Raw genomic sequence first — 25,092 nt, 5'->3', positions numbered from 1 at the left:
CACACTACGATGCGTTACATATATTTATTATGGAAACAGCTAGGGTATTTGGAGAAAACCCGCGTTGAGCTGCCCGGATGCGTAGTCGTCGCCTTCCTACTCATACATTGGGCAATCCTCTCTCAAGGGCAGGACGCCGACCGGCTTCTGGAATTCTCGGATTCGTGCTCTACTTCAAGTCAGTTCGTCGGTTGGGTTGCAGGCTCTGACGCCTGCAGCTTCTCTGGCGTCACCTGCACGAACAGTGCCGTCACGGACGTTGAATTAAATGGTTTGGACTTGAACCTCTGCCAGATCCCCACTACCTGGAACATCGGTTAGTCGGATTTGGGGGTACGGTGTGGGCACAAACGCTGCGTTGGGGGGCCATCCCCTTTGTTTTTTTCCCCATCCCCTAAAGGGGAGTTAAGGACAAGAGATGTGGAAAGTGTCCTGGGCTGCGCCGTGGCGATTTCTTACACATCTGGATGCTTGTGCCACTTGGGGACCCTTGTGGCCGCCTAGGGTGCTTGTACCAACGCGGGTGATCATGTGTTGGCATAATGCACAGGAGGCTCCTCATATGGTACATGGGCACGAAACCTGCGCCCTGTGTGTCCTTGTGATAATGAGCCGTTCTATACAGGCCTCGACAATGTGTTGTAGTATCCTCTTGCTGTGGCCCATGTAGCATCACCCAGACCCTTGCTTTGTACGTCGTCATGGCACGCTTCGTTGGGGCCTGTGCAGTTTCCAACGACTCACGCCTAGCTGACTTTCTGGACCATTTCACGTGTCCCTGGTGCATGGCCAATTCCAGGTGACCCCAGCACGGGTCTGGAGCAGTTGACGCGTCTGACCTTTAGAAATTGTAACAATTTCCTCATCTCGAGCGATCTTATGTTCGTGACCCAGTTGAAGAAGCTTGAACTCGCTGACACTACAGGTGCGTCCATGCAGCACTTGGCCCGCAGTAGGGCCGCAAGAGTGTGCCGCAGGGGTTTTTAACCTCGACCTTGTTTGGCACGTTCAAGTTCGTTGCGCAGATCATGACCCTTATCGAGGACCCAACTGCCGCCGAACGATGTTCACAATGTCGTGCATTCGGTTGCACGGTTACTCACAAGCCTGCACTTGCACTTGGAGTCGCAGTGTGGTTACCATAGCTGTCTTGCAGCGCTAGCTAGCCGCGAATGCCTGCCTGCTTTTCGCAACTGCCGAAGGATGGCATTTGCCCAGCGGCCTGACCTACCACCATTGTCCATGCTCCTCACAGAGATCGATCCCTTGCCGGCGCTGGCGGATTTCAGTCAGATGGTCAATCTCGTTTCCTTGAGGCTGCCTAGCGTCGGCTTTACGGGTGAGCAGCAGCCAGGAATCTATCGTCTGGGCTGCACAGGGTTTATGCTTGCCGAGCCAAAAACATTGCGATTCGTGGAGGAGAGAGCTCATGTGCCTTACCGCTAGGCTGATCCGGACTATTAGGATGGCCTCCAGTGCTTTCTTAGGGCCTGTAGGATGGAGGCCGGGGTGCATGGCCACCAAGTGCAGTGCACTCCCTTTGCATGACGTAGATGCGATATTGTTCGTGAGCCTTGTCGCACATACAACACTTGCAACACCTGCAGTAAGATGGAACTAGGTTCACGAAAAAAGTAAAGCATCTGGCATCTGGCTTGTACTCTTAGCACAACACGCATTTATTGCGCGCGAAAACACGGATCATGCTATTGTACTTCCACATTCTTAAATACACATCGTACTTTTATAGCCGGCGCAATTCTGGCGCACGCCTTGCATGTGGGCCAAAACCATCCCTTAACCAGGCTTGGCCTGACCCTCGCCCGATCCAGATCCGTTTCCTGCTGAGTTTTCCGCGCTAACGGCTCTCACGGAGCTCCGACTGGGGGACAATGCCATGACTGGCAGCTTACCAACAGTACTCTCCACCCTGAGTAAATTAGCAATCCTGTAAGTTTCGGACTCTGCGTTGTTCTTGCATTAGGGAACTCACGGGCATGTAGCTTGCGGGGACGTCGGTCGGGCACCTTATGGTTTTCCGTGGCTTGGGGGAAGCGCCATCGGCGCCATGAACACGAGTGGCGTTGTCCTGGACGAAGTTCGAATAGCATCCGTATGGGAGCAGGATTGAAGTGACCCAGATGGCAGAAAGAGGCGCTATCCACGTCCATTAGGATGCAAAACTTGTTTATGGTATGAGTTCCAGGGAGGCGCATGAACACAGGTGATGGCGCTCCGAGTGTGCCAATTACTTCAGACGAAACATGTGAAGCTGAAATGCGAAGCCTGCTGACAGTCCTCGTCTGTATGCCATATGAACATCATCCTATCGGATAACAAGTAAATCTTTGCCTTGGCAGCTCGGAGATTTGGAAGCCTACCGTACTGCGGAGCACCAAGCAGGATGCCAAGAGCATGATTGGTTGACGGCCTGTCGTATTTCTGCCGGGTCTCATGCTGTACAGGGATGTACATGGCAACACTCGCATGTGTGGCCCGATTCCATCAGGCCTCAAGGCGTGTCAGGAACTGAATTATACCGGGACCTCCATTGGTATGTAGTGAGATAGTGAGAAAGCCTCGAACTTGCGTGTTGGTTGCTTCAGGACAGGTCGCTGCAGCTTCGTACTGCTTCTCCAATCCCCTGACCCCATTCAGCGGCCCAAATTATGGTGTGACTCCGCGTGATGCTTTCAAATGAAGTGAACATCTGATACTATGTTTTTAGGACACGATGTGTAGTGGAATTTCACTGCGCAGCTATCCTGGTCTGGCAGCTAAAGGTTGTGCCCTTTTTCACTTCTTGCATGCCACCTGCAGATTACGGCTGTATTTCTTCATTACCCCTGGGAACTGCATCTTTGCGCGCCGTAGCCTGTGGGAGTTCAGGAGGAGCCTCTCCGCCGCCGAGCCCCTCAGCCTCTCCACCCCCAGTAACATCCAGCCGGCCACCAAGTCCAGCACCACTGCCGCCAAGCCCGACACCACTGCCCCCAAGCCCGACACCGCTGCCGCCAAGCCCGACACCGCTGCCCCCAAGCCCGACACCGCTGCCGCCAAGCCCGACACCACTGCCCCCAAGCCCGACACCGCTGCCGCCAAGCCCGACACCGCTGCCGCCAAGTCCGACACCACTGCCCCCAAGCCCGACACCGCTGCCGCCAAGCCCGACACCGCTGCCGCCAAGCCCGACACCACTGCCCCCAAGCCCGACACCACTGCCGCCAAGCCCGACACCGCTGCCGCCAAGCCCGACACCGCTGCCGCCAAGCCCGACGCCATTGCCGCCAAGCCCGACACCGCTGCCCCCAACCCCATCCCTCCATCTCCTGGCCCCTACCCCTCTCCCCGCCACCGGAGCCGCCGAGCCCGATCCCTCCATCTCCTGAGCCACCTAGCCCCTCTCCGCCGCCACCGGAGCCGCCGAGCCCCATCCCTCCATCTCCTGAGCCACCTAGCCCCTCTCCGCCGCCACCGGGGCCGCCGAGCCCCATCCCTCCATCTCCTGAGCCACCTAGTCCCTCTCCGCCGCCACCGGGGCCGCCGAGCCCCATCCCTCCATCTCCTGAGCCACCTAGCCCCTCTCCGCCGCCACCGGAGCCGCCGAGCCCGATCCCTCCATCTCCTGAGCCACCTAGTCCCTCTCCGCCGCCACCGGGGCCGCCGAGCCCCATCCCTCCATCTCCTGAGCCACCTAGTCCCTCTCCGCCGCCACCGGGGCCGCCGAGCCCCATCCCTCCATCTCCTGAGCCACCTAGCCCCTCTCCGCCGCCACCGGAGCCGCCGAGCCCCATCCCTCCATCTCCTGAGCCACCTAGCCCCTCTCCGCCGCCACCGGAGCCGCCAAGCCCCATCCCTCCATCTCCTGAGCCACCTAGCCCCTCTCCGCCGCCACCGGAGCCGCCGAGCCCCATCCCTCCATCTCCTGGGCCACCTAGCCCCTCTCCGCCGCCACCGGAGCCGCCGAGCCCCATCCCTCCATCTCCTGAGCCACCTAGCCCCTCTCCGCCGCCACCGGGGCCGCCGAGCCCCATCCCTCCATCTCCTGAGCCACCTAGCCCCTCTCCGCCGCCACCGGGGCCGCCGAGCCCCATCCCTCCTCCTGAGCCACCTAGCCCCGCTCCGCCGCCACCGGAGCCGCCAAGCCCCATCCCTCCACCTCCTGAGCCTCCTAGTCCCTCTCCGCCGCCACCAGAGCCGCCGAGCCCCATCCCTCCATCTCCTGAGCCACCAAGCCCCTCTCCGCCACCACCGGAGCCGCCAGAGCCCCATCCCTCCATCTCCTGAGCCACCTAGCCCCTCTCCGCCGCCACCGGAGCCGCCGAGCCCCATCCCTCCATCTCCTGAGCCACCTAGCCCCTCTCCGCCGCCACCGGAGCCGCCGAGCCCGATCCCTCCATCTCCTGAGCCACCTAGCCCCTCTCCGCCGCCACCGGAGCCGCCGAGCCCCATCCCTCCATCTCCTGAGCCACCTAGCCCCTCTCCGCCGCCACCGGAGCCGCCGAGCCCCATCCCTCCATCTCCTGAGCCACCTAGCCCCTCTCCGCCGCCACCGGGGCCGCCGAGCCCCATCCCTCCATCTCCTGAGCCACCTAGCCCCTCTCCGCCGCCACCGGAGCCGCCGAGCCCCATCCCTCCATCTCCTGAGCCACCTAGCCCCTCTCCGCCGCCACCGGAGCCGCCAAGCCCCATCCCTCCATCTCCTGAGCCTCCTAGCCCCTCTCCGCCGCCACCAGAGCCGCCTGCGCCGATCGCGCCATCAACCGATCCACCAAGCCCCATGCCTCCATCACTTGAGGCAACAAGTCCGTCGCCAAGCTCCTGATGCCGCCTTCAAGCCCAACATCCACGCCCTCACCGCTGCCGCCACCTCCCACCGAAACATCAAGCCCCACCCCTCCCACCATACAGCCTGCCAGTCCAACGCAGTCCAGTTCCGATCCACCGAACCCGCCACCCTCAAGCGCTGGGCCTGTGCCGCCTCCGTTCAGCAGCGCGCCACCGGCGTCTAGCAGCTTACCACCAATGCCGCCGCCAGTCAACAACACAACGCCACCTCCCCGTAACTGGGACCGGCTTCTGGACACTTTCCTGGAGACCCCTCTGCAGCGTGTGGGCCGCCCGCTCGTAGTGCTGCTCCGCTCGCACGACTCCCTGGACCAGGCGAACACCCAGAACTGGACAGCTGCAATCTCCGGTCCCGGCAACTATATGTCAGTGCAGTCGCTGGGGCCCATGTCAGGGCCAACCCCTGTGGCTGCCGAGGTCCAATGGAACGTGACGGTACCGGGAGGCCAGCTGCAAGAGGTGAGTACTCGATCGCATGAGGGTGCAGCGCTGGAGACAAGCCATACACTGGAGGCTATGGGGGCTATCTTGCATGTTGCCTGATGACGGGTTTGTGCAGCACGGAAGCTAGGATCTGCAGCGAATTTAGGTCGATTAGTGGCTCTTCTTGACTGTGGGATGACATCTCTGATACGGCTCTGGTTTGGCTTTCACTCTCTCTTGTTACAACTACTGCTGCCGTGTCTGTCGGTGTACCGGTGCCTCCTGTTGAATATAGGCTGGCAACTATACGCTGTTCGTCTACTACAACGGCAACCTGTCCATGGCGCCAGCGGTCCAGGGAAATGGCAGCACTGTCAGCATATACCCTGGATTGCCCCACCCGTCGAACTGCAGCCTGCAGGTATGGATAGGGTTGCTTATTATCGGAAAAATGTGATAATGCGTACGGGCAATTACAGTCAATTAGCTATGCAACCAGAGTCCACTACTGCACGTTAAAATGCCAGTCACCGGATAAATCAACGACTGCGCTATGCGCCTATCGATTTTCTCACCCTTTTACTGCTGCTGTTACCGCTCCCAGGTCAAGCCGTTTACGAACACAACAGCTGTGGGCGATTACGTGGCTGTTGACCTGCGCCTCCATGATGCTTACGGCAATCCAGCTCTTGCCGCCCGAAACGTCTCTGTATCGCTGCTGGGCTCTGTTTCCAAGCACAAGATTGTGTCGGGTGCGAACTTCACCAGCCTGGAACCCGCCGGCAGCGGGCTGTTCCGCTATGTGCACGTCCTGGAAGCCAGGGAGCAGCTGACCGTGTGGCTCAACGTCTCGGGGACGGCCGTCGCCAACGTGACCCTCAATGTTTCCGCCATCTCCCCTGCAGCGGTTGCATTCAATGAATCGATGAGCTCGGCGGTGATGCAACTGTATGGTAGTACGACGGTGCAGCATCTGCCGCCACAGGCCGCACTGCGGCTGCCTGTGCTGGTGGTGCACCGGCTCGAGGTACCCGTTTTGCGATCCCCTTCCACCTGGTCTTCTACGAGCCCCAGTTTTGGTTCTGACCCGGGCCTGGTGGCGTCCCTGGAGTTGATGGCACAGAATGGAACACAGCTGATGTTTAGTGGCAGTTGGCACGGCGGCAACCACTCATATGTTATCTTCTTTCGTGTCCTAGCAGTTGGGCGGTATACGGGCACCGTCCGATTGCAGCACCCTACCAATCAAACTGCGCAGGTAGGTTGGGAAATCCGGACTTCACCAGCGCACGGGGCAGAAACGTGCATTATCGCAGCGTGCTGGACTACTTGGGGAAGAATGCACCGCAATGTAGTGTGATCAGGTTGCTTAGCAGAGGAGCTTAGTAGTGGGAAGGAAATCGTTCTAAGCTAAAACCTCAAGAGGACTGGAAACGTCCTGACAAGCCCTTCTCTGGCCATGGACTTCCCCCTCAGGCGTCCCTCACCCTGCCGCTCAACGCGACTCTTTCACCGGTCGCCAGCTTCAGCCTGGTCGTGGCTGCGGCAAACCAGTCGCGTGTGGGTGACTGGGTGTACATCACCCCCACTTTGTTGGGGACATTGGGTGAGCCAGCAGCAGCACCTACCGGCCTCACCCTCACTGCTCGTGGCACCTACAGCGGTGCCCAAAGCCTGAACCTCTCCATTGACGGGATCCGGTTCTCCCCTGTACGGTACACGTTTCAGATCCAGGAAACCGTCACATTCGTGCTGGCAGTTAATCAGGTGGCGGTTACAAATGCAACTGTTATCGTACAGGGGGTTGCACCCTCACAGCTGGACCTGCCACGGTCGCTCGCTGCAGCTTGTTTTCTTGATGTCGTCGGCGGCGCGGCGGCAGGTGCGTCAGGCAGCTGCTCCACCACCGCCTCATCTTCGGCTGCTGTGCGGGCCAACACGACGTTCATGGTGCAGCAAGGCCGGCAGGCGACTGTGGAAATGCCAGTATACACGGTGGATGGGCAGGTGTGGCAGTCGGACCCGGGTCTGAGTGTGGTGCTGACACTGGTGCCATCAGCGCTTGTTGAGTACATCGACAACGCATACCCGGGCAGCCTGAGCGAGGCACGGCGGCGAATGCTGATTCTAGCTGTGGAGCAGAACAGCGGGCATTCGGTTGAGGAGCTAAGTGCTTGGGGAGGCAGCCTCAGGGCCGGCCGGTCCCTGCTGCAGGAGTACGGCAGCAATTACGGCGGAGCGCAGCCTTACGATTACCCAGTGTATTACGGTATGTTGTGAGCAGTCAGTATGGAAGGGTTTGGGCGTGTCTACAGAACAAGCTACTGCAAGAAAGCGCTTTCTTGTTCTTACTCATGGTTGGCCTCGTTAGGTGTGTCTTCAACATGACGCTGGTGAGCCCGGCTTAATGAACTTGACATGCACGTTTGCAACGCCTGCAGGCGAGTACGCAAATATAAACGCCGCCGGTGCGGGCTACGACCCGGACTCGTACGATCTGGGTGAAGAGCCGCTCAGCCCTTGGCCAGCCTCTGGCAATTGGAGCTTGCCGGGTGCTGCATCGCTGAACATTGACTCCCCGGACGGCAACAGCACACTGCAGGAGCTGCTGGCCGAGGAACCCCAGGTCATTAGCATTCGAGGTGCGTTGGTGGTCAGAACGTGATGCTGGTCGGTGATGGGGACTGCAGGGAGTAGGAAGAACAGCATGGCTAGGGCTACACTCCCTTTGGTGTCCACACGCCGTTCAGTCGTAAATTTGGACGCTTGTGCATTTGGCCCCACCTTGGCCCACATGCTGGCTTGGCCCATGTACATTCCGCCTCACAGGCAGCTTCTCGACCTACAAGCAGTCCTACCAGGTACCGGTTCTGCTCAATGACTCGGACACGTACCGGGCTCTGCTCTCAGTACGAAGCCCCGCACTGAATGGCTCACTACGTCTCTCACGGTTCTGGGTTACGGCCATGGACGTCGCCAAACTCAACACTCTGGGTGAGCCGGCGGGCGAGAGCACGATAGCGGGACTTAGCTAGAGCTGCTCGGCTGGCATCAGGTGGTGGTTGGTGGTGATGGTGGTTGATGATGGTGGTTGGTGGTGGTGGTGGCTGGCATCATCTGGTGGTTTCGGACCGCTGTGTACAAATTGGCAGCCCGTAACCTTCCTTTCCAAATCCCTTTTTTAATATTCCGCCTTCATGCCTGTTTTCTTGCCATTTCGTAATGCATCTTTCCCTCGCCCTTCCCTTGCTACTCGCAGTCAGCAGCAACACTACGTCCTCAGCGTCATCCGCGTTGGACCCGGCGGTCAACCCTGTGGTATCGCTCAACCTGACGCTGTCAGCCGCTTCAATAACCTCGTACCCCGGAGGCCCCGAAACCATGCTGGCGGACTACCGGGCGCTGCTGGCATCGCGGGCCGGCCTGACATCCACCGACAACGTCACCGTCTCCATTACTGCCGGAACCATTGGCATTAACAGCGGTTCATCAGGCACCGTCATGCTGTCGTTCCAGGTGGGCTGACGGCCGGGCTGCATATTGGAAAAAAGGTTGGGATACGGCTTTGCAGAGCGACCCGTCGGCTGCACTAAGTTGCAGGCACGGGCAGGTTATTCCCCGGCCATATGACGGCCGGAGGACATCACCATTCTGCCCAGGAAAAGGCGACCGCTTGATGCTCTGGATAGTTTTGACAGTCTGGCCTTGTAGCATTCAAGATGGGATTTGCCAAATTACAGAACGTTCGCCGATGGTGATCCCTTGGCGGCCCCCCCTCTGTCATGAACAGGTCTACTTCGACGCGGATTGGGCTAATACAAGCAGCAGCTTCACATCCATGACCTCCCTGGAGTGGTTTTACTTCCGGATCATGAAGTTGCCGGAAACCGTACTGCAGGATACGGCAACTTACCCTGCTCTGAATGCGTCAACAGTGCAGGTAGGCGGTTTGGCAAACCCCGTCCCTGGCGTCCCTCCTTTCGATCGACAACAGCTCGTGTAGCTGTCCGCATTCCTCCAGAAAGCCTGCATTTTGCTACTTATATTACATACACGAGCTGATGGGACTTTAAACTTTGAGTTCATAATAAGTCTGCGCGAGTTGGTCTCCTTCGGGGACGCTATGCGGCACCGCATGTTCCATGTTATAGTGTGCAGTACCTGCTTGCAACCATGCGCCCGGATATGTCTCGCATCTTTGTGTTATTTGGATATTGCCCTTCTTCCTTTGTGGTAGGTGACTGCTGTTTCCCTGGACGAAGCGACTTCATCAGCTCTGGCTTCCAAGGCAACTGCCTCAGACGTCGCTGGCAGCACGGCCGAGACCTCCATTACAATACTGTCCGAAGACCTGGACAGCGATACTTCAGCCGCCACGACATCCTCCTCGACGTCCGTTGCGACCCTCCCAGCCTCCTCTGTTTCTTCTCCTCCTGTGATTACGTTGATTGGGGATCCCTACATGGAGGTTCAGGAGGCGGACACCTTCTCTGACCCTGGCGTGTACGTGTACGACTCCATCGATGGCTTTGCCGTGAATGCGCGAGTGACAGTGCGCATCTGTGCCCGGACACCAAACCTAGAGGCGATGATGTATGCTCTCGATGCGGCGGCGGCCGCAGCTAGCACTGTCGGTACGGCAGCAGGGAGCGGAATGTCCGTTGCGGCCGCAGCAAAGGCAGCGGCCCAGGCGGCACCGCCGTCGGTGTTCACTTGCGTTGGTGGCACAGCAGGCAGCAACTCCACCACTGGCCAGCTGACCATCTACCCCAACGGCGGCCTGACGCTCGACAACAGTTTTATAAACGCTGTGACCCAGATGTACCTACTTTCATACAGTGCCGTCAATTCCCGTGCTACCGCCGCCACCCCGCGTTACCGGGCTGTTGCTGTCAAACCGCGATGCAGAACCGCCGATGGGGAGTTTTGGTGCCCTTCGCTTTCCGCCTGCTCGATTCGGGGTGTCTGCAACAGCACCCTGGTAGCTTTGAGCACCGCGCTCCAGAGCGTCGCAGGTGGTTCAACCTCCTTATCCGCCGACACCGCTGTTAGCGCCGCATCTAATGCCATTCCTGGAGTTGACCCCTCCACATTGACCGTCACGTATACTCCTGCGGGCGATATGACCGTCGTCTCACCTGACGGCAGCCTCATCATCGTCGACCCGCTGTCGTATGCTCGTTCATCATTGGCAAGTCCTGATTCTGAATCCTTCGGTATCCTGGGTGCCATCATGTCTGGCGGCATTGGTGCTTCAACCGCATCTGCAGCGGCCTCACAGCAGCAGCCAGTGTACATCAAAGACACCCTCCCCCCGGTCATCACTCTCCTTGGTTCGGGTAAACTCGCACTGACCCCTAGCGGTGCAGCAGTTATGATTGACAGCGTGTTGGTGGGTTCGGAGTGGACAGACCCCGGCGCCACTGTGTGGGATGCGGTTGATGGCGACCTCACGGCCATGCTTCAAACGTTTGGCGCTGCTGCGGTGGACACGAGTCGGCCAACGAAACAGGGCTCCTTGTACTCCTACATGGTGGAATATCAGGTTCGTAGGGCTAGGCTCTTGGAGGCGGCAGTGAACACATTATGGGGTACCAGGGTTCCTACTAGTAGGGTCCCAGGATCCTACTAGTAGGGTTCCTACTAGTAGTGGACAGTACTGTCCACTTTGAGGTTCAGAGGTGCAGTGGTCTCCCTTCAGCGCACCAGAGGCGGATATGCATCCTTCGTTGCCCTCCATCATGTCGCTATGTATTACCTTGACTCATAGACAGGATTACCTATCGAAGAGGGTGTAGGATCCTTGCAAAGGATGGACTGCTAGTAATAGGATCCGCTCCTTCGCACACTAAGATGAAATCGCAATTTTATCGGTTAATGTTTTAGTGTTTTAGGGCTTTAGGGTTTTACCATTCCATGGCTCTGCTTGTTCTCTCCGCTTGCAGGCAACCGACCTGACTGGCAATGTGGCACAGCTGGCGCGTCGTCTAATTAAGGTAGTCTGCCCCAGTAATGAGAGCTACTGCACCGACAAGGATGATCTGCCATCCTGCACAAGTCAAGGCATCTGCGGCGACACCCTGGCCACCGTCTCCAGTGGTGCCACTTCTGGCTCGTACAGCACTGGGTTACCCCAAATCACAATTGTGGGGCCTTCCACTATCCGGGTCCAGCAGGGCACCAAGTACGACAGGTGTACAAGTTTAATACCGCAGAACCAGCCGTGCGACCCAGGTGCAGTGGCCCTTGACGCTCGGGATGGGAGCCTGGACCTGAGGGTGCAGGTCTGCGGCATTCCACTACGTGCGGCAAGGGCAGGTCAGACACTGCTGCCACTGCTGATTGCATGCAACGTGTCTGTTTCCAGACCTGGCAACTACACAATCACGTACTCGGTGGCCAACAGCGCGGGACGCTCTGCTAGTGTGTCACGTGTCCTCATCGTGCAGCCTGTCTGCCCTTCTGGGAAGATACTCTGCTCGGATGGCATATCCTGCTCCGAGGACGGCGGTGTCTGCAGATCTAATGTGGAGAACGCCAGCGTCACAATCTCTTCAACAGCTGCTTCTCAAACCGCTGCAGGAATGAGTGTTGCTTTGAAGCCGCGGTTAACTCTAATCACAGCCACTGCAGCCCCAGCACGAGTGCTGTTGCCACGCGGCAGCACTTATGGCCCATGCACTATTGGTGCTGATCTCGCAGCCGCCTCGACCCCATTCTGTGAGCCAGGCGCTACGGCCGTCGACTCCGCTGGCACAGTCAACTTAACGGATCGTGTAGTGGTGTGCCCGCCATCGTCCTGCCTATACGGTGGCGGCTGTTCCGCAGATCTGCTGCGAAGGCATACCCTGGCTTCCAAGGGTCTAGCGGGTTGCGGGATTAACACACTCGCACCACCAGGTGCAGTTTTCCACATAAACTTTTGGGTATGGGATTACGCCCGTCCGCCGAACAACGCCACCGTCCGCCGCACCATCGTCATTGTGGATCCATGTGCAAATAAGTCCGCACCTTACTTCTGCTCTGATGGGTCCGGCGGCTACCTATGCTCCCCATTGCCCTGCACTGCCAGTGCATCCCTCCTGCCACCCAAGGTTCCTGGTCCCAATATTACACTGCTGCCACCTGCTGACGTGGCCTACGTGGAGTACGGAAGCGTGTCACCTGTGTACCTGGGGCCCTGCACCTCCATGTTTGATACACGCAGCTGTGGCGCTGTTGCGACTGGTGTGCTGCTCCCCACATCCCCCGCTGCCAACACTACGACTGTAGACCTGACAGCCCAGCTCAGCGTTATCAATACGACGCCGTGCAATACGACATCTGGAGGCAGCACCACTTGCCAGTCTTGCAGCTTGGAGGCACTCGCTATGGGCAGCAGCAACTGCTTGCCTGGAGTGTACACATTCCAGTACTCGGTGACTGATGACCAGGGCGTTACTGCGACTGCAAACCGGACCGTTGTTGTTTACCAGCAAGCGATCATCAGCGTTAACCTGACATGGTTGGCTGACAAGCTGACCGATGCTGAAGCTGCCGCACAGCTCAGTATTAATCTTCTGAACAGCAGCCATCCCGACCATGCATCTGCAGTACAGGACCTTGCGACTCGTATGGCCAAGTACGGTGTGCAGGCATCTGATGTAGAGATCTTGTCAGCGACAGTATCGCCCACTTCCCCACCTCCTACCAACAGCTCGCCAGCGAGTATGCTGGTCGATGTAGCCATACACATCTACAACCCGCGCCGTGTGCACCGTTCTGCGACGGGCCTGACATTGTCAACCCCCACCAGCAGTTCTGCCTGGCGCAGGCGCCAGCTCCATAATGACGACGAGAACTCGACACCGTCGTCGTATTTAATCTTACATGGTTCCAGTAGCAATCAACGTTATCACTGGGACGTGGGGAAAACGAATGGTATGGTAAAGCAGCCACTCGAGGAGGTGTGGGAAGTTCTCCTTGCGGCACGTATGCAGGATCTGCAACACCGGCACCAGCGGTTGCTGCTGCAACTGCAGCAGCCTGATGCCATGGACCGCGCCTGTCGGCATGTGGAGACCGCAGGATTCCGTCAGGGTGACTTCTCCCAGCCTGCCTCAGCTCTTAAGAACGACATGGCCATGAACCTGGACCAGAGGCGCCATGGCCTCCGCAGCCTGCTCCAGGCCGCTAGCAATACCAGTGCCAACAGCACATCGGCCCTGGCCTCTCTGGCTACATCTGCGGCGTCCTCCCTCAATGCCACCTCTGTTATTATCACGGTCCCATCTGCACCGGACCTGACTGCCGGCTACCTTGAGTCACTGGTGGGCCTTGTCCAGGCCCTGCTGCAGACATCAGATGCCGCTTACACGAAGGCCAGTACGCTCAATTCTACCCTTCCTTCAATCCTGGGTGACACAGCGGCGACCGCAGATGAAGAGCGTGGCACAGCCATTAAGACAGCAGTGGGCGCTCTTGCGGTGGAGGCAGCCGATGCACAGAACCGCACGCTGGTGGTTTCAGCGCAGGTGGAGGCGGGGTTCGACGCCCAGTTGGCAGCCGAGCAGCAGCTGCTGGAGCAGAGCAGTGAATTGGACTTGGAGCTCCGTGAGCTGTCTGCGCTGACACGTGCCCAAACGGACCGCGCACTGTACATGGCGATGGTCGCGGCGGAAGCGGCCAAGGACGCAGCTGAGATAGTAATGGACCAAGACTGCTACCGGCTGCAGTTAACAGGTTTCCAGGCGGCCTTCACGCTGTCCCGGTTTTCCTTACCGTCATCGGCGGGGTCTCCTAACGCAGGCAGCAACGCGACTGGCAGCAGCTCCATGGCTACGGGTACCCGCAGGCGGCTGTACCGCGGCACTGAAGATGAGAGCAGCAGCAGCAGTGGCAGCGTGGTGCCATGGCTGGGTTACTATTTGTTGACCCAAGGAACATCCGCTCTGGACACTCTATTGGCCGAAAGCGAGCTGGATGTTGGAGCTGACCTGCGGGTTGCTGTTGCGCGGCGCTATGCCGGCACACGAGCTGAGAACCGGGTAGTGGGCGGCCTGCTGTTGCATACGACACGCCGAACTTTGCGGTCGCCAGCAGAAGCCGTGGGGCGGAATGTATCGTCAGAGACAGACTCATGCAGCGGTGTGTTCTCGGGCTTGGACGCCAGCTGCCACTGGTTTGACGTCGCGTTCCTTCGGGACGTCGCCTCGGGGTCCAGCTACCTGCAACGCTTGTACGCCGGGACAAACAACAGCGTGGCACCTTATGGGGTTGACCCTGTTTTCCTTAGGTAGGTGAGGTATGGGGCCGATGAGGCTTGCCTTTGGCATTGCCTGAAGTTACGGGAAGGTCGCGGTTTGCTCTATCTCCTTTCGGCAATAGGTCGTCGCCTGACAGTCGATGCATGCACCTGCATACGTTTATTCATCGTCCCTAGCCCTCCTCCCTGTGTCGCGTTCCCCTGCATGTCACTAAGCCTTTTCCTGTGCATATCATCGAAATGCCGTGTTGACCTGCTGCCGCGGCAGGTCCTCCCCACTTTACCGAGAGGACCTCACCTCGCAGCTCAGCTGGTACTACAACACGTCGGACCCGGCGCAAGTGAGTGTCACGGGCACACCCTACGGGTTCACTTCCCGGGCCCTATCCGGCCGCTCACCCGGCTTCCCCGTGCTGCTGGAAAGCGGACTGTCCGCCAGTCGTGCGGCCCAGATGATGCGCTATCTGGCGGATGGAAATTACTTGGACCATCGCCAAACCGTGGAGATGACGGCCGAGCTGCTGGTAAGCTTCAGGCAGGGAAACCATTTACTTGGGGGCCGACACTGTAAGGAAGGATGTTTCAAGGAGTTTTTTTCGGGCAAGGGCCTCGCATTGGAGAGATAATCGTTTATCGTTTGCACTTGAATGGCTGTCTGCGAAATATTATAGGTTGATGTTGTTATTATTTTGTAAAGCCAATCGCTAATGCCGTTTCCTTGCCTGTTAACCTTTCTCGGCTCATTGTATCTGCACAGGTCTACAACCCTGGCCTCCACGCCTTCGCCTACTTCCGTGGTGACTTCCAGTGGTCGGAGGCGGGGGCCATCATAGGCCACCTCTCCACTGTGGGCTTCCCTGCCATGGCCTACCTCGAGGAAGGCGAGGCGCTGACGAGGAAGGCTTTGCCTCGCATTTTTGCAAGGGAGTTACTGCCGCTGTGGGTGCTGACAGTCTTCTTTTCGGTGGTCACCATTGTCTCGACTGTCTCGGCGACTATAAGGGCTGCACGCTTCGCAGCTGCGGCTGCCGCGGCAGCCGCTCGTGAACGCGCTCTCACAAATGCTCTCAAGGCCTTTGAGGGGCCTCTGCAGCGCACCTCGGGAGGTGGAGGCTTCGAGAAGGGCGCCAGCATCGCCATCATTGCCGCCAGCGGCATTGCTGAATCTACTGAGGGCACTGCCGGGGAATTGCCGGCCTCGCGACCGGGCGGCTTTGCCGCATTGGTCGCCGGAACAACAGGTACCGTCCCATGGGCGCAGACGGGATCCAGCGGTGGCCAGGCGGCGTCAACTGCTATCGGCGGCAGGGGTGGCGCCGGAATTGCCAGCGCTTTCGGTGGCCGTGGCGGGGTTGCTGGGTTGGTCGGTGCCTTTGGGAGTGGCGGCGGAGGAGCAGCTGCCTCGCACATTCGGATCCTGCGGGATGAGGTGGCGGCGCGCCGTGAAGAACGGCTAGAGCTTCTGGGTGCCTCCAACTTCTCGGCCCGCCGCGTCTGGTTTAGGGAGTTTGTACGGCGTGATGGTGGGCTGCTTTACGACATTCCCTTGGCACTGCTGCTGATTGCTGTGGCAGCGTACTGGACAGTCTATGTGGAGCGTCACCTGGTTCTGTACAACGCTCGATCTTATTACCGTGTGTACGATGCATCGGCGTCGACATCGGCTCGGTGGCTTCTTGCAGCTCGGCAAGACCCTGGCTCGGTTTCTAACTCTGCATCTGTCTACGCTGAGGCTGCCAGTATGGGCATCGACCTGCCTACAGGCGCTGGCGACCCAGGCCGGTGGTTGCTGCCTACGGAAGACTCGGACTGGGACGCACTGAACGACGTGCTGCGTAACGCTCATACCCTGGTGGACATGTGGACCACATACGGCATGCTGCAAGCGGTAGTCATTGTTGGCTTGGTTGCAAAGTAAGCAGTGCGGGGCTAAGCACGTTGGCCAGATAGTCCCTTGGGAAATTTGGATAACTAGTGGCTCGTCTTTTCGTTTCCATGTATAGCTTGTGTGTGTGCACGATCAGTGATAGTGTTTTGAGAACTGGACGTACATGACATCAGCCCGCAAGGATGGCCCGTAAGGACAGCGTCCTGATGCGAATTCATTACTACGGAGCCTTTCAGATGTTCACATTCAGCGCATGGTGGCTGGTGGACTATAACGGCAAAGTTCATACAACCATCACCCCCACGGTGCCTGTCCCTGCGTTCGCAGGCTAATCACGGTGATGTCCTTCCAGGCGCGCCTGGGCATCATCTGCCGCACCCTCATGACCATGTTCACCCCCGTGCTCCACCTGGTCATTATCATCGTGGTGGTAGCCGTCATGTTGGCAGCAGCCGCTAATACCGTTATGGGCGACCGCATGGCGGCGTTGTCCAGCCTGGGGGGCGCCATCAGCGATACCATGTCTACCATTTTAGGCCCAGCTAGCATGGACAGCGTCGACCTGCTGTCCAGGGGCCTGGTCATGCCGGGCGTGCTGCACTTTGCTGTCGCTGCCGTGCTCGTCACCAAAGTCTTGCTGATGCTGTTCATGATGTTCAACTTCTTCGTCGCCGCCATGGGGCATATCTTCATGAAGCAGAAGCACAGCATCGACTGGGCACGCGCTGCGTCAGTGCCGCAAGACCTGATACAGGTTGTAGTCCCTGATTTGATGCGTCGGATCATGGGTGCGATACCCGGTTCCGAGTCGCGGCGCTGGCGGCGCCGCGGCGAGGGCGCTACTGCTGCCATCACAGCCTCCAAGGACGGAAGAACATCCGGCGGCGGCGATGGAGATGCCGAGGCCGCTGCCGTCGCCGTGACTGGCTGCACGCGGCTGTACCGCACCGTGGATACACCCACCAACACGCAGGTGCTGCATGCGCTGGCGTCGGGAGGTATACATGAGCTGATGTGTGCCGCGGAGCTGCCCAAGACTTGGAACGGCCGAGTACGTGCTGCAAAGGTATCCGGCGGACGGCTGCTAATCGACAAGGCCACCATGCGCCAGCTCATCGGCCTCGTCGCGTCCAGCCCGTCCGCTGCAGCGGCCAGGCTTCCATTGAACGATGATGACGAATCTGAAGGAGATGCTAAGCGTCGCGCCGCTGAGCGAACCGTGGCGCAAAGGGAGCTTGCTATGTCGGTGGCGCGGCGTGTGATGGAACGCGTCGGCCGGACTTACGGCTCAAAGGCGCCTGAGTACCTGATTCTGGAGAAGGCGGCAGAGGCGGAGGCAGGGGCGCGTCGGCGGTCCAAGGCAGCGCCGACGGTCGTCGGTACGGGACTCTTTAGGGCGCAGGCGCCGGTTTCGCAGCAGGAGGAAGGTAGTGATGAACAATTGTCCTCCGAGTCGGCGTCTCGGCCACGGCGCAGGCTGAGCAGCGAGATCCAGATCCACTTGTCCATCTACGACGCGCTCAGAGCTGCGATGGAGTCCATTGTGCGGTGGCAGAGCGGCGTGCATCGCTGGCAGGTGAGCTGATCTTCGGCAAGCTGCATGTGCTCTGGAGGACAACGTAATTCAAGATGAAACACACACATATATGCGGTACCGCGACCGTGCATTTGGGCCAGTGTCACCCCAATCCGTGGTGCAGGGGTGAAACTGCTTTCATCCCACAAGCTCTTGGCGCTGGTTGCACGAAACACATTTATTGCACTAGTCCTTTTCATGCTCCCCTCGTCCATGGCCTCAACACCCATGCCTCAACTTTTGCTCTTCCGCGATGGCTGAACACACTGTGCTCCACAGCCTTGTCATAAGTTAGTTACAAGTCCCGCACGAATGCGGGTGTCTCCGCCCAAGCCCGGGGGCCATGGACTAAACATATTGAAAATTAGTTCCACCGCACGAACTGAAACTCGAAGGCGGTTTGGGGTCCTGCTATCTAGATCCCTCCTCATCCAGTCACCCGACATCCGCAGAGACATATCGGCAATCACCACCAATCCAGCTTGCGAAACTTACTCCATCAACTAGACCTCATCTCCGCACCTCAGTAGCTAGCCGTAAGCTCATCCTCACGATCATTGTCGGCGTCCACCATTGACCATCGCACCATCACCGAGCCCTTCCCCGCGCCTGGTTAACGCGACAGGTTCGCACCTGGAAGCAAATGGCCTCCGCTTATCTCTTTAACCAGCAGCTGCTGGCCGGTCTAGGTGTGGCACCTGGTCCTGCCTTCGTGGAGCGGCCCCCCGATCTGCAAGACGACGACTTGCCGCATGTGGCACGCGTGTCGCTGCAGCGGCAGCTAAGCCCAGCACAATCCATGCAAGTCCCGCCTTTGCCGCTTCAGGGCTCGATGAGGAGCTGGATGGGCGATGATGCCAACGGCATTCTGTCGCCCTCGCAGCTGTCTGTAGCGGATATTTCGCGGCGCTGCAGCCGGACCAGCGACAGTCCTATGCAGCTTGGCACAAGGCGCAGGACCTCGCGTTCACCGGCTAGTGTCTGGCCGGGCCTGACACCCAAGCCGATGACACCACCCTCGCCGCGTGTACAGAGTCCAAGTCAGCGACAGTCGGCGTTGCTGGAGGCGCCGACCGGCGCCCAGGGCTTTGAGGAGCCGGCTGTTGAGGTGGCTGCTCTAACTGGGTCTCGACCATCTTTCCCGCCGTCATCAACAGAGGCGCCATGTCTCGCTGCAGCTGCACCAAGCCCCGGGTCTGCTTCGTCATCTGTGCACAACCTCAGCGCCGCCGAGGTCCCGGCTGTGTCGTCCCGCAGTTATAGCATCGGAGGCGTTCCAAACACGGCGACGGCAGTGCCAACACCCTTCAGGGCGTCGTGGAGTCCCGGAACCGTCACTGGCGATGGCGCTGCCGCCGCCACCGTTATTGGCGCCGGAACGGGCGGCAGCCTACCGTCCTTGCCGTCGGGCCGGTTCCTTGCGTTACGGGCGCCTTCCCGCTGGATGCATGCTCCAACAGCGGCAGACGGCGCAGTCAACGCGGGCTTGAGTCGCGGCCAGAGCTACAGCTATGGCTTCGCTATGGTACCGGAGGAGGAACCTAGTAGCCCCGAGCTCGACGAGGACAGCGGCAACCTTGAAAGTCTGCGTGCAGCTTCCGACGTGGTGGCGCGAGCGGCAATACAACCCAAGGGCCTGCCCTCGGCGCGGGATCGCACCCGCTGGGGTGGCGTCGCGCCTATGATGGACGAAATGCGTGAACGGCTGATGGCGCTCATGAACCGGCGTAACAGCCGCACAGCGACGTCGGCCGGCGCCGGCAGCGGTGGCCGCCGCAGGCGTAACTACTCGGGGTCGGGGTCGGGACCTAGCTCACCCATTTCGCCCGTGTCGGCTGCCCACAGCAGCAGCGGCGCTATTGGGCCGAGCGAGCAGCGGCAGTCTGGGTCTGGCGGTATGCAGGACGACCCCAACCTGGTATATGATATTGCCCCCTCGAGAAACAGGCCTGGGATGAGGGATGAGGAAAGTGCTGTAGACAGTGACTTGGTGCAGGAGCGGGGAGGCCGCCGGCCGAGCGCATGACGTTCCGCTTAGCATGGATAGATTTTGACGGGGCATGCCTAAGGACGCGTTTTATGCCGGAAATGACAGGTAGGGCAAGCTGCGGGTACATAGGGGCGTTGCAACGTTGATGTGTGCAGGCTAGGTAAAGGAGACCGGGTTAACCATGTGCCTTGTACTTGTCGTTTGGTATGTGCTAAGGACACGTTACCCCTGATGCTGCAGGGAATTTTTAAAATTTTAGGCGTAGGTGAGGGTCCGGCCAGGGGGTTAAGGCTTCTCCGTCTATGTTGTTGTTATGAACGTCTATACTGTTCGAGAATTACGCAGAGAGGCCCTATTAGAAGCTGCGCGGATCTGCATGCAAATAAGGACTTGGGGGCTGGCAGGTTATTGGATTATGTAGCACCCGGAAGTACTGGCGGTGAGTATGCGTATGCACTTGTTTTATCCGTGATGTGCAATTTTTTTTCGCTTCTTTGTTACGGTTACAGACTGTATGCTGGCAAATTATGGTACAAATTATTCCTTTACCCTTATTAATATCTCCTATGCTCTTTTGATTGGCATTTATGACTGTCGTACAGTGACGTGTATGACCGTGTACGCGGCGGCCAGGTCACGATGGTCACGCTGCACTGCAATACGTTGGTTGTGCCTCTTCGACGTGCTTAATACGGGCGGCCGGTTCTTGACATGATAGTTTGATCCCGTAGAAGGAAATTCATCCATATGCCCTTTTTGTTGTCTTTCTCCCAGATGGATTAAGGCACAAGTTCAGTGCTGTATGTAGTTGGACTGTAGGTTCCGGGCTGTACATAGTTGGTTACGTTGTGTATTATGCAAGCAGCTGTTGTGGAGACATGACCACACCTTTTCGTGGTTTGGCTTTTGTGACCTGGTCAATCAAAGCTGCCGTGCTCTGTTGATTTACATGTTATTAAGCGGTCGTTAGAGACTTCGCAAGGGAGACATCCTGGGGCTTTAGGGAGGGCGGCAGTTGCAGTATCCCGCATGCCGGCAAATTCCCCAGACGTAGCCTTAATGGAATCCTCCTCTAGTGAGTCCTATAAACCCGACTGCCTGTTAAGGGAGATTCAACGCGGTTACCAACGCAATAGTTGCTGCTGTGATGAGCGTGTGGCGTCCGAAAGCTTGTCATCATAGCATCCTAAACGTTTACCCAACTGCCCCATAGAGCACCTCTTACAGATCGGCAGCAGATGCAATCCATTAGGGTACCATGCTATCATGAAGTCACGGAAAACAGTAAGGGCCAAAACCTACGTCAAAAAAGAGGAAGTAAACAAGCAAGCTGCGTATTATGAATGGCGACCATTCGATGCAGACATGCACAATCTCCTGCCATACGCTCCAGTCCCCGGGACCCTCACTGCCTGCCCCTGTTTCACCTTCGTGGTTACGTATATGCATTCTTAACATACATGCCATGATGGCTACAGCTACTGGTTCCTACACGTTTGGAGGGGCTTGCTTGCGGTGAGTGGGAGCCATAGACGTATGCCTAATGGCGAACATAGCCGACCGCCATACTTACATATGGACAAAGCACTTAAAACGTACTACAGATGCGCAGAGTTTCCATGATAGTGCCACCGGCATGGCACAGAGAACGCCCCGCTAGCGCACGCACAGTCCGGGCCATTGCACTCTCTGTAACAGACGCAATTTCCATACCCGTGGCTGCCGGGCCACACGCCGTGGGTCTGCGACTCGTGGCTGCCACAACCGTACGAATGTGTCTGGGCAGCGCCACCAGCGAAGCTGCTCCAAAACCTGGAGTGCTCGCCATACGCATTCACACTACTTGTCGCAGCTATGAGAGGCCAAGGAAGTAGCGGCGGTAGCGGTGGTGGAGGTGGCGGCGGAGGCCGGCTCCATCGATGACTTTCCGGCCGCCGCTGATGTTGATGCTGGGAATGCTGCTGATGAGGCAACGCTCCGGCGTGTTTTGCTGAACCATCAAACGCAGGCTTCATGAAACCATGTGCAGGGGCCGCTGCTGTCTGCACCTGCGGGACTGCGGCTGAAGCTGCAAGCGGCGCTTGCTTCGCTGTCTGCTGCCGCACTGCGCTGGAGGACTGCATCTTGTGCATTGATGCCACCGCGTGCTGCTTCGTGTTGTATTGTTCATGGTGCCCATTCCTAGCGATTCCAGGCCGGGGAGGTAGGGTCCCGCGGCGTGGATCCCCGCCCGGCACGGCGGAATCACAACGCGAACTGGAAGCAGCCCGCCCTGAAGCATGTAAGGTGGCCTTACATAAACCGGATGCAGTCGCCAGGCCAGTAGCGGCTTGTCCTGAACCTGACACGGCTGCCTCACATGCGGCCGCTTCTGAACAAGGTAAATGAGCACCCAAACGTGCAGGCCATTCAGCGGCGGATGCGCACGGGGCGCCGTCGCTTGCCACGTCGTCAGCCTCAGATTTGGCTTCAAGCGTGCCGTTACAAGGGCTGGGTTGCAGGCCCGAATCCTCAATCGTACAGGGCTGCTGTCGGGAAGCCTCAAGAATGGGCCCTGACCTAGGGGTCGCAATCTTGCCGTTGCCTACAGGTGCGGCATGTGCCGTTGGCAGCCTGCGAAAAAGTTAACATACAGTGACTCCCAAAACCTGATGGGCGGCGATAGTGGTCCTACGAGCCTCTTACGCTTTGGTGGCCGCTCCGTGATATTGCTTGTATTTTTGAATTGTCAGTAGGTAGGATCTGCAATCGCTCACGAAAGTGGAATTAGACGCCTTCGCTTTCGAGCTGAATCCGAAAATGCTTTACTGTTCTGGGAATAGCCTCTCACTTTACCAAGAAGTCATTTGCCAAGTCCTCCAATTGGCCGAACATATTGCTTCAGCCCTGATGGTATCGACTTGGGCACCAGCAGGCAAAGATAATCTCAAGGCAAACCCTTAACTAATAGAATGCCAGGATATACTCTATAATACTATGCTAACAACATCAACAACGGCTGACACGCGTGCACAACCTCTGCGATCTAGTCAGGTCCTGAGGATTACAGGAACCTCGTTGACATAAGACCAAATTTAAGACGCGTATCACTGCATCACGTATCGCTAGGAATCATAACATGAATATCCCCCATGCATAGTAAGTAGGACGGCTATACAGCACGGCACGGTTGTCCGTTGGCATGGGTTTTACTTCACCAACGCTTGGTCAGGGACATTAGCAGCTCCAAAAACTCCAGGGGGTTTCCCCTCTTGTCCCTTCGTGTTTTAACAGACGGGGTTTCCTCCTGTTAGGCAATGCGGAACGGCACCCACTCAACAGGTCTCGTAGAAGAACAGCAGAGCGGCTGTAGCTGCAACTTCGGTGCCTGTAAGCTGCAAAACGGAGAACGAAGAACAGAGAAGAGCAGGAGAAGAACCTATAGCTGCAAAACGAAGAAGAAACACTGTATCATTTGCTACGGGCTCGGAAAGGAGGCTGAAAAGTGGCGTGAGGCGGTGAACGGGGTGCTGAAACGACGTCATGACCTACACGCAAACCCACCTGCTTAGTGAGGGCGGCGAGCGCGGAGCGCCAGCCTACCAAGAGCACCCCATTAACCGCCAGTCCCACCACGATGAAGGGCACCGGGGGCACGTAGCCGCGGAAGAGGCCCCGCAGCACCACACCCGCGGGTATACCCACCGCCCAGCACTTGATGGCTGTCAGGGCGGCGGTTCGGACGCCCTTCTTCCGCGCGTCAGCACCGAAGCCTCCAAGGAAAGGCGCCGTCACAAACCAGCCTAAAGAGCACAAACAAACAATTGGTTGGTTAACTACGCAAACCTGGCCGAATTGTGTTCAGCGGCATTGGACTGGTGCAGGCACAGAGGGGGTGGCTCCACAATGCACTGGTTGTGTAACGCCAGGCAACATCATAAACCCCCACAGGGATACAACAAGCCTGTACCGGTTTCCGCACGGGCAGCATGCTTTACGCTAATCCCCGTCACATCTACATCCTAGGGCCCCTGACGCCACCACGAGCAACAACCTAGTACAAGCGAACATGCCGCCGACGGCAACCCGTTGGATTGTTGAGGGATTGTTCAGGCCACTGACCCAGAATGAAGGGAAGCGCGGTCGAGAAAGTCTCCCCGCTGATTGGTTCACCGTGATTTGCACGGCCAGCCGCTGCGAAAACCAGCAGGGCCGCCAAGTCACCAGCGGCCAGGATGGCAGCGCTCCTGCGAAAGAGTTCGCAACAATTGAATTTCCGTATAAAAAAAAGGCCCGAGACTGAAATAGCGCGCATGCGGGTATGCCTTGAAGCTTTGGTGGTGTACGTAACGGGCCTTCTGCTGTCAGCGGTGCTCTGGGCGGATGCTCCTGTTGGATTGTAGACTTGATCAATATGCCATATGCGTACGGTAGGACCTTTCCGTGCTGTTTGGCGCAATGGTCCCATAGCGTCACTAGTGTACAGGGTGGACGAGGGCTTACAGCCAGTCAGACTCCTGCTTATCACCGCGGTCCACACGTGCAACGCCGGCCCAAGCATCATCGCCCGTCTTCTCGACGGGAACAACCTGCAGGGGAATTGATGGGAAACAGAATTAGCCTGAGCGCTTGAATGTTATGCTCTGCCGAGGTTTCGGGTGCCGGGGCCATCGTACCGATGACCCGTACCCTAAAAGGACACGAACAGCATTTCCCAACGCGCACATCCGGGCTTGGGGCAGGACTTTACCTCAAGAGGCTGTCCGTCTGGTCCTAACATGACACCAGGCCTTGGAGGTATACCAGGAACCGGCCGCGGCGGAGGCATGGGCCGACCGGTGACCGGTCGGGGTCCCGGAGCTGGCCGTGAGGGCTGCGGAGGTGCGCTTGCGGGACCACCTTCACTAGCTTGTAATCGAGCGCTTCGGCGACTGGAGTTGGCAAAAGGTAGAGCACGCCGCTGTGCGCAGAGAGTTTTGGTAATCATACTTGTGGTGTCTTACTGATGCCAATCTATGATACATCAATTAACACCTTGTATCTCCTGTAAATCTCTTAAAAGTTGTGAAGCAGGTTTTCAGTGCTCGGTTCACTAGCTTGTCAATACCGTGTCCCGTACGCAGGGCCAAAATCAATGACGCTCC

General features: G+C 58.2%; 2 protein-coding genes across 2 annotated transcripts in view; one reads left to right on the top strand and one right to left on the bottom strand.

The window, feature by feature from the left end:
* VOLCADRAFT_104214 (uncharacterized protein) overlaps positions 1-20,005 on the top strand; it is a gene marked incomplete at its 3' end in the record, with an annotated part of 28,105 nt that extends 8,100 nt beyond the window's left edge. Inside the window, exons 11-30 of the mRNA XM_002949225.1 lie at positions 246-316; positions 800-925; positions 1,256-1,339; positions 1,833-1,950; positions 2,821-3,517; positions 3,571-4,174; positions 5,039-5,307; positions 5,567-5,692; positions 5,876-6,529; positions 6,748-7,540; positions 7,713-7,913; positions 8,101-8,265; positions 8,531-8,787; positions 9,062-9,211; positions 9,509-10,816; positions 11,217-14,545; positions 14,784-15,039; positions 15,273-16,429; positions 16,731-17,979; positions 18,605-20,005. Of these exons, the coding sequence (XP_002949271.1) occupies positions 246-316; positions 800-925; positions 1,256-1,339; positions 1,833-1,950; positions 2,821-3,517; positions 3,571-4,174; positions 5,039-5,307; positions 5,567-5,692; positions 5,876-6,529; positions 6,748-7,540; positions 7,713-7,913; positions 8,101-8,265; positions 8,531-8,787; positions 9,062-9,211; positions 9,509-10,816; positions 11,217-14,545; positions 14,784-15,039; positions 15,273-16,429; positions 16,731-17,979; positions 18,605-20,005 (13,015 nt within the window). The remainder of the gene's footprint in view (positions 1-245; positions 317-799; positions 926-1,255; positions 1,340-1,832; positions 1,951-2,820; positions 3,518-3,570; positions 4,175-5,038; positions 5,308-5,566; positions 5,693-5,875; positions 6,530-6,747; positions 7,541-7,712; positions 7,914-8,100; positions 8,266-8,530; positions 8,788-9,061; positions 9,212-9,508; positions 10,817-11,216; positions 14,546-14,783; positions 15,040-15,272; positions 16,430-16,730; positions 17,980-18,604) is intronic.
* Positions 20,006-22,789: 2,784 nt separating this feature from the next.
* On the bottom strand, positions 22,790-25,048 carry VOLCADRAFT_120715 (uncharacterized protein). Its single transcript, XM_002949094.1, has 5 exons — positions 24,699-25,048; positions 24,452-24,537; positions 24,071-24,195; positions 23,513-23,751; positions 22,790-23,255 (listed from the first exon to the last, which is right to left on the bottom strand). The coding sequence occupies exons 1-5, from the start codon at positions 24,933-24,935 to the stop codon at positions 23,163-23,165; spliced, it is 780 nt and encodes a 259-aa protein (XP_002949140.1). The 5' UTR covers positions 24,936-25,048; the 3' UTR covers positions 22,790-23,162.
* Positions 25,049-25,092: the final 44 nt, after the last annotated feature.

This window comes from Volvox carteri, assembly GCF_000143455.1.
Source record: "Volvox carteri f. nagariensis unplaced genomic scaffold VOLCAscaffold_13, whole genome shotgun sequence".
NCBI lineage: Eukaryota > Viridiplantae > Chlorophyta > Chlorophyceae > Chlamydomonadales > Volvocaceae > Volvox > Volvox carteri.
This window is presented reverse-complemented; position numbering and strand designations above follow the sequence as displayed.

What these genes read in the sequence shown, in the direction of transcription:
- VOLCADRAFT_120715 (XM_002949094.1), bottom strand. Translation starts at nt 24,935, where the DNA reads ATGATTACCAAAACTCTCTGCGCACAGCGGCGTGCTCTACCTTTTGCC. An exon ending in CAGACGGACAGCCTCTTGAG is followed by an intron (nt 24,538 to 24,698) that starts GTAAAGTCCTGC and finishes ATTCCCCTGCAG; the next exon opens with GTTGTTCCCGTCGAGAAGAC. An exon ending in CGCGCTTCCCTTCATTCTGG is followed by an intron (nt 23,752 to 24,070) that starts GTCAGTGGCCTG and finishes TGTGCTCTTTAG; the next exon opens with GCTGGTTTGTGACGGCGCCT.